A 7931-nucleotide genomic window follows, 5' to 3' on the forward strand; every position below is an offset into this window, starting at 1 on the left:
TATATACATATATATATATATATATATATATATATATATATATAGGAATTCTATGCCTCCATCAGAAAGAATGACATCACCCCATTTATTAAGAAATGGGAAGACTTGGAAAAAATTATATTAAGTGAAGTAAGCCAGGCCCAAAGAGCCATAGATCCCATGGTTACCCTTATTTGCAATAACTAGTGTAAGTCTAGGACAAGCAGAAAAGGTCAAAAGCTATGTACATATGACTAGATAAGATGTTAATGAAATGAACCCCAAGATAAGAACACAAGTGTTTTTTCTTTCTTTCTATTGTTTCTAACATATTTATAATGTACCATGTGATTTTTGTTTCTTTCTATGTTCCTCCCCCATGGTATAACCCCTCTTTTCACTGTATTTGATGTCGGTGCCCTGCATCTTGTATATACACTTCTCTAATTTGGGGAGGGGAAGGGAAAAAACAAAATGCTTAAATAAGGGATACAGGTTGACCCATTGTAACAATGAGATACACAAGACACTGTGTTAAAAAAAAATGAACTTTACAATTTAGGCGGGTGGGGGAAGGGGAGGGCAGGGAGATGGAGGAGTTGAGGAGGTGAGAGGGGAAAAACAAAGGAGGAGGCAACAATGCTTGATAGGAAATGTACTCATTACCTTGCTCATGTAACTGTAACCCCTCTGTACAGTATTTACAATAAAAGCATATAAAATATTTTATAATACAAAGACATGTATGAATACTTATGTATATGTATATACATCTATAAAAGGTGTTCTTCACAGTGAGAATGGATGGCATATTTATCTCTATTTCCCCTGTATGTAAACTAGTGGCACACAACATTTGTTGGATATAGAAATGGATAAATAAATAATTATCTCTCAGGCCTATGGACCTCCAAATTCACGTTGGGGAAAAACTTTCCTATCACCCCTGTTTAACTTACTCTGGATTAACAAGATAAAGGAAATATATTATACAAGCAAATACATTATATGAATATATTTCATATTTATATTTATACTATAGTATATATTTATAAATAGATTCTTTTAGTTAAGCTCCGTAAGGTAGAGTCTCTAGATAGAAATATTGACCCTGGAAGAGGGCCCGAACATCAGACCATCACATTTTCCCCGAAAGTACCTATGGTAGTGCCTTGAGAGTGGCCCACATAGTAGAGCTGCTCCTGTCCAGTTTTCTCTATGATTAAATTGATTGTAGCTGGAAGGTCATATTTTGCCATCTCATCCAAACTGTTAAGAAAACAAACACAAAATCTGAAAAGAGATACCTATTTTAGACCCATAAGATTCTAATACAGTCATTGCACTCAGACATTCTGCTTCAGTAAAATGAGAGAAGAATAAATGTGATACTATGTATCTCAGCAAACTTTCCAATTAGGTTTTTGCTGCAATGCCTAACACTTTTAGGAAGTTAGAAAAAAAATGTGTTCTGATTTGAAAGTCCTATTGATGATGATTTTTCTGTGAGGTTAAGTCATGTAATTCCATAGTCGATTTACCAAAACCTAATTGTTTTGAATCCTCATCTAAAAACAGAATAACAAATAAATGGATTTGAAGAACTCATCCACTAAGTCAGAATTTTCAGGACAGAGTCTTGGTAATCTTCATATTGATCCATGGCCTCAGGTGTTCCTGATCCCGTATATAGTTTGGAAAACACTCACTTACAGAATTACCTTGTCATCTGCAAAACTGCAAGGACACAACACACTAGGGTGTGAAATTGAGAAATGAAAAATGGCTTCCAGAAATAAAATAGAAATGAGGCCATGGAACACAGGGTTTTAGTGACCTAGAAGGCTTGTTTTTACAGAGACAAACAAACATGGGTTTGTCTCTGTAAGCCAGCAGATCAAGGCTCAGGAAAGCAGATAGCACCCTAGGTACCCATGTGGACAACACTCTTGGTATTGAACTATTCTGTGCCCAGAATACACACATAACACACCACACCACAACAGGAAAGAAGCAGGGATTTGAAAACAAACAGCAATACATAATAAGGGAACTTCTGAACTTAAAAAAGCACCATCTGTTTATGTATATAAACAAACAAAATACACAGTTGATTTATTTGGTTCCCTTTTACCTGAAGGCCCAATAGTCAGATGATTTGGGTGAGAGTGTTACGTGTTTCCTGGACCAGGTATTTCCCCTGCTATTTCCCAACCACACATCATAACCGTGATCTGCCAGAAGGAAAGCCAAGCTGTTGTTGGGCAGGTTGCAAATCCAGTTACTGGCAGATGCAAGTAAGCCATGTTGCAGATACACAACAGGCCTGGAAGCTGCAACACAAAGAGAACAAGGATTTCATGTCTGAACTTCCTCATTGTTTGCATGAGAACTTTGACTTCTTGTATTACAGAAGAGAGACTAAGAGAGAAAAGTTGGTTCCAGAAAAACTTGAGATCTAGTCTTTTCTGACTGCTTTACATAGATAATTGTCTTCTCTATATCTTATTTTTTCCCCTTTATAAAATTGAAACTATATATGATGTATTATGAAGGTATTGGAGTCACAGTGCCCAGGTTCAAATCCTTTTTTCTATATATTTACCCCTTTGTGTTTCAATTAACTTACTTATATAAGGGAAATAATAATTAGTACTGTCTGATAGGTTGTCATAAGAATCCGATGATAGTAAAATACAGAAAAACTAATCTTAACTGTTATTTGTAGTTATGGTATTTTATTTCTCAAGGAGGAGCTTATTGCCAAATTTTAATTTTTTCTGAAAACAACAATACAATGCCATTTGTTAAAACCCTGGCAACTGTGCTAGATTTTATAGGCACTGTTACATTTCATTTGAATTATTAGAAAACAAAGTGCAAGGTTATATGTAGAATTTCACACAATGTAAAATCATTGATTTGATGTTAATGCTCATTCCCCATGTAAAATTTTAATAGCTTAAGAAATATTAAAGAAAAATAAGGAAATTGGAAAGAAGAGGGACTAAGTTTTTCTTCTCCTTTATAAATCTGCTGGGACCTATGTAAATTATTTGCATATGAGCAGTTTAAATTTGTATACAAATCATTTGTACAAACTTGTTTTGGTACCTCAAGACTGTGGCAGGAGCTGGAGACCTGGATCTGACAGTACAGTGCTTCCCCCTGAGTAGAAGCCACAGCACTGCTCCTCTACCCCAGTCAACCCCCAAAGGAAGAAGACTCTATGTCAGATCATTGTCAACTGACATCCTGAGATTAAGGAGGCTAACTGAATTTTCAGAGTGACTTCAGCCTTCTGGAAGCTAGGAACTCAGTTTCCATCAATTGATCTGCAGTTAGATAGGGTAAGTAGATGTTATTCCCTGATAAAGTTAAGCACTGCCAAGTAGCTGCCATAGTCCAGAATCTTTGCTCTGAAGTATTCTGCATGTTTCCATTGAAGTGATTTCATCCAGTACATTTAGGTGCCTATGTATTACAAATGTAAAGATTTAAAATAGTGTCATGAGTAGTCACAAAATTGATTTGTTATTCTGGGAAATGGAGGGTTCTACAATGTCAACATCACCTTCATAATTTCCTCTCCTTTGAAACATCTAGACTTTTCTTTTACTCTTTTGATATTGGAGTTTGTTCTCAAATGTGCCAAAATATTCTTTAAAGCTAAAATGTGTGAGTGATCTGCTAAACAGATCACTCTTTTTTTCTACAGAGAACAACGTGTATCATAAGGCTCTTTAATGTAGTTTATGATGAAAACTATTAAGGTCATATTTACTCTAAAAGATAAATGTGCTGTAAGGCTCTTTAATGAAATTTATGACAAAAACTATTAAGGTCATATTTACTCTGAAAAATAAAATCCCAGTGATGGGCAGAGAAATAATTATATACAGATTGATATAGCTAGAAATCATGATAGCAGTTGAAGAGATTATGTCCAAACTTGAATCTGGTAAAAGTTTTCAGATTAGAGAGAAATTTTAGAAGGCAAAATGGATAGATATTGGTAATAGACCACATGCAGGAGATGGGTGAAAATGATTTTAAGGATGACTCTTACAGAGGTGTCAATGGAATAAGAATATATTCTCTTTTATTATTATGATTCTTCGGAGAAAAAAAAGAAAGACATGGAATACAAAAAAAAATAAGACAGTATATAAAATGACTGAAAGTTTCAAAGAGTTCTACAGATTACATAGAAATGTGGGAGTGGTAAAAGAACCATCACCTATTTCAGAACAAAAGCCTTAGTGCTGCTCTCAGGACATCTCTGCTCAGAGTACTTTTATTTTGTAACAAAACAAATCATTACCTGTTTTTTTCAGGCATCCTCTTCCATGAGTAATTCTATAAATTCCAAGGATATAACCATCCTTGGTCACAACTTCATACGTTTCATGAGGATAACCCCAGTAAGAAATAATTTGGCTCTAAAAAGGGGAGAAAAATGTAGAACTTGATGATGTAATCTTCTAGTGTTTATACATGCACTGTCATACTTTGAATTACAGTTTAGTTCATCAATCAATGTGTTGGGACAGCACATAATGGAAAATTGGGATGATTTGACAGACTTTCTAGTTGCATGTAAAAGTGTGGGCAAGGAGGGGTATGATGACACTACATTCCAGTTTACTGAAGATAACCTTTGGTTTGGCTTAATGTGATCAAAATGACTTTATTGTCAGCATGTTTAGACAAAGATTGATAGCCATCTAGTGAGAGAGACCACAGGGATTATGGAGACCCCTGCAGCTGGTAACCCATGAACTGTTAACAATTTATATAGGAAGGGAGATGGAAGGAAGTGTTTTTCAGAATCTAAAAAAACTGAAGTAGAGAGGGTCATATCCAAAGATATGCCCTGTCTACATTGATGTCCCAGGGACAGAAAGATACAGGGCAATATAAATCTATCTCATTCTCCTTGTGCCCTCCCATGTCCTGTTCAAGATTTTCACTGACTACATGGATCTGAGAATCAAATCAAAGGTAAAGGGAGCTATTTGATCTAATTCTTACAGGTTAACTTCTTGAGCTGGGGGATGGGGGGGATGGGCGGGGGGGTGGAAACCAATAAAGAGTTAGAAAGGTCAACAGAAGTTACCCCATCTGAAAACTGGTAATGTCTTAAACATCCATATGAGAGACCTCTGAGATAGAATTAAAAAATGGGTAAACTGAAGTTCAGGAAGATTAATAATTTATCACAGATTGCACACTAGGAAGAGATACAGACAAAAATAATGATAAAGTGAGACGTGCCTTTATAAAAAGTTTATGCTTGCTCATGTCAAGCATAAAAGTGCATGCATAGGTTAGGGGTTACAGAGGAGAATGGTTAAAAGCCCAGATTCTGGAAACAGATGGCATGGGGCTGAATGCCTGCCTTTCCTTTTAATTATTCTTTGAAATAAAATACATAATACGCTGGGCACCAGTGGCTCATGCCTGTAATCCTAACTATTCAGGAAGCTGAAACCTGAGGATTGCAATTCAAAGCCAGCCCAGGTAGGAAAATCCATGAGACTCTTATTTCCAATTAACCACCAGAAACCCAGAAGTGGCATTGTGCCTCAAGTGGTAGAGCACTTGCCTTGAGCCGAAGAGCTGAGGGACAGCTCCAAGGCCCAGAGTTCAAGCCCCATGACCGACAAAAAACAAAAACATATAGTAGATATTTGTCATTTGTCTTCCCACTGACTCCCAGTACCATTCCACTCACTTTCTGACATGAAAAATTCCTTCTTCTTAGGATACTTTGGTTATAAGCTGGAATATCAAAGCTTGAGTTACAAAACCTAAAAACTATACCTCACAAAAATCAAAGAACTAACTCAAGAATATACTATAGGAATAATTAACATTAACTTAATAATCTTCTCTCCATTAATCCATAATTAGATGGCAGCTCAAAACGCCAGGAGATGGAAATGTGTCATTCCAACTAAGCTCAAATATTTTAACTCTTAGGTTAATCATGCCAAGGAATGGGGAAAAGGCAAAGACTTCGTCGTAGTGGGAACTGTTGAAAACTAGACAGGTTATACCAATTGTATCTAAAATAATGATAACTTGATAATTCCTTTTGTTTGTGGGTTTTTCCTCAATCAATGACTTACAATATTCATAGTAGCTTCAGGATTTGTGATACTTCTTTTCTTATAACCATATACAGGTCCAAGAAGAAGCATCCAGCATGTTGCTGCTAAGAGCTGCCACATTTGGAGTCTGCCTGAGAAAGGAAAGGTTAGGGTACTTGTCATCGAAGAGAAATTCCACAAAATGAAATTTGGTGTATTTTTTTTATAGCACTGCTTTAGGAAGGAACAGAAACATACACTTCTAGACCATGATTTAGCAGCTAATATACTGAATTGTCCAGGATTTAGTCCATGAAAAACCTTAAATGGTAACCTTTTAAGAAAAAGAAAGCCAGGCACCGGTGGTATCCTAGCTATTCAGGAGGCTGAGATCTCGAGGTTCAAAGCCAGCCCTGGCAGGAAAGTCCATGAGACTCTTATCTCCAATAAACCACTAGAAAACTGGAAGTGGCACTGTGGCCCAAGTAGTAGAGCACTGGCCTTGAGCTGAAAAGCTGAGGGACAGCGCCCAAGCCCGGAGTTGAAGTCCCATGACCGACCAAAAAAAAAAAAAAAGAAAAGAAAAGGAAATTAATGAAAGAAGGAAGAAAGATAGGAAGAAAGGAAAGAAAAAGGAGAGAAAGAGAGGGAGGAAAAGATCAGCAAGCAGCTATGGAAAAGAAAGACATACATAGTTTTCAGAGAAGGACATATTAGTGGCTAAATACAAATCTATTACTAGCCATCAGATTCAAATTGTGTGTGTGTGTGTGTGTGTGTGTGTGTGTGTGTGTGTGTGTGTGTGATTATAATGCTGGGTATTGAGCCCAGGACCTTCCTCAAGCTACCTAATACTTTACCACTGAGTAGTACTCTGGAACCAATGAATGACTTGTTGCTGTTATTTTCTCTGAAACAATAAGCAACATCTTCTTGGAAAGAAATGTGTTAACATATCTTACAAATTTAAGCACATTCATGTTTTTCACTCAATAGTTTTATTTTGAGAAATCCGTTTAAAGGATATAAAGGTCTATATAAACACCACATCTTAACTTTTTATTTATAGTATGTCTTAGTGTATTAAAAGTTCCAGAATACAATATTATACAATATATGATAGATAAGGAAGAAGAGAATTATTATGATTATGTGTGACATGTTAGGAATCTCAATATGTATTTCTAAAGGGAAAGCAGAATGCATATCATGTGTTCATTTTGTTTTCAACAACAAAACAAATTGTAAAGAAAGGAAACATCATATAGAAAGGCTGAACACTAATTTAAATTATGATCACATCTAGATGGAGACTATTTGAATGATAAAGTCATTTTAAAGTCTTTTTCATATTTTCTAATGTTATTGCAGATATTACTTTGTTGTAAGAAAGAAGCTATTGCTACAATAAAAATGAAACAGCATTGTGGCCATTATGAGGAAATAGATTATGATTATTTCTTCCTGAGATTAGAAATGTGGGAAAGTCAACAGCAAACAACCCAACCACTTTACAGAATTATGAGAGAAAAATCTTTTGTACTGTTGTCGTAGAAGATTCAGATCTTGAGATCATGTTAGTGAATATACTCTATTCTGCTTATCTATGCATTTCCTTTCCAGTAAGGGAAAATGGAAGTCTCACCCTATAGAAAAGGGATGAAATTTTCATATACTGATATAATGGTCTTCACTATTTTGTTTCATAATTTTCTCTCGGACTTTGCCAAAATCACAATATCCATCGATTAAATATACCAATACATACTAATGTACGTGAGATATTCTACAGTTAACATAATGAATGATATTTAAATTCTATATATAATATGCAACTGTATGTTAATATGTCAGCAT

The 7931-nt window shown here is 35.5% G+C and overlaps 1 protein-coding gene across 1 annotated transcript in view; it reads right to left on the reverse strand.

Moving 5' to 3' along the window:
- The window catches only part of Lipk (lipase, family member K), a 19195-nt gene extending 12980 nt beyond the window's left edge, over window positions 1-6215 (reverse strand). Inside the window, 4 exon segments of the mRNA XM_013017121.1 lie at window positions 1122-1248; window positions 2114-2312; window positions 4304-4421; window positions 6114-6215. Coding sequence (XP_012872575.1) covers window positions 1122-1248; window positions 2114-2312; window positions 4304-4421; window positions 6114-6215 — 546 coding nt within the window.
- Between the last annotated feature and the right edge of the window lie 1716 nt (window positions 6216-7931).

The sequence above is a fragment of the Dipodomys ordii genome, unplaced genomic scaffold, assembly GCF_000151885.1.
Source record: "Dipodomys ordii isolate 6190 unplaced genomic scaffold, Dord_2.0 Scaffold34, whole genome shotgun sequence".
NCBI lineage: Eukaryota > Metazoa > Chordata > Mammalia > Rodentia > Heteromyidae > Dipodomys > Dipodomys ordii.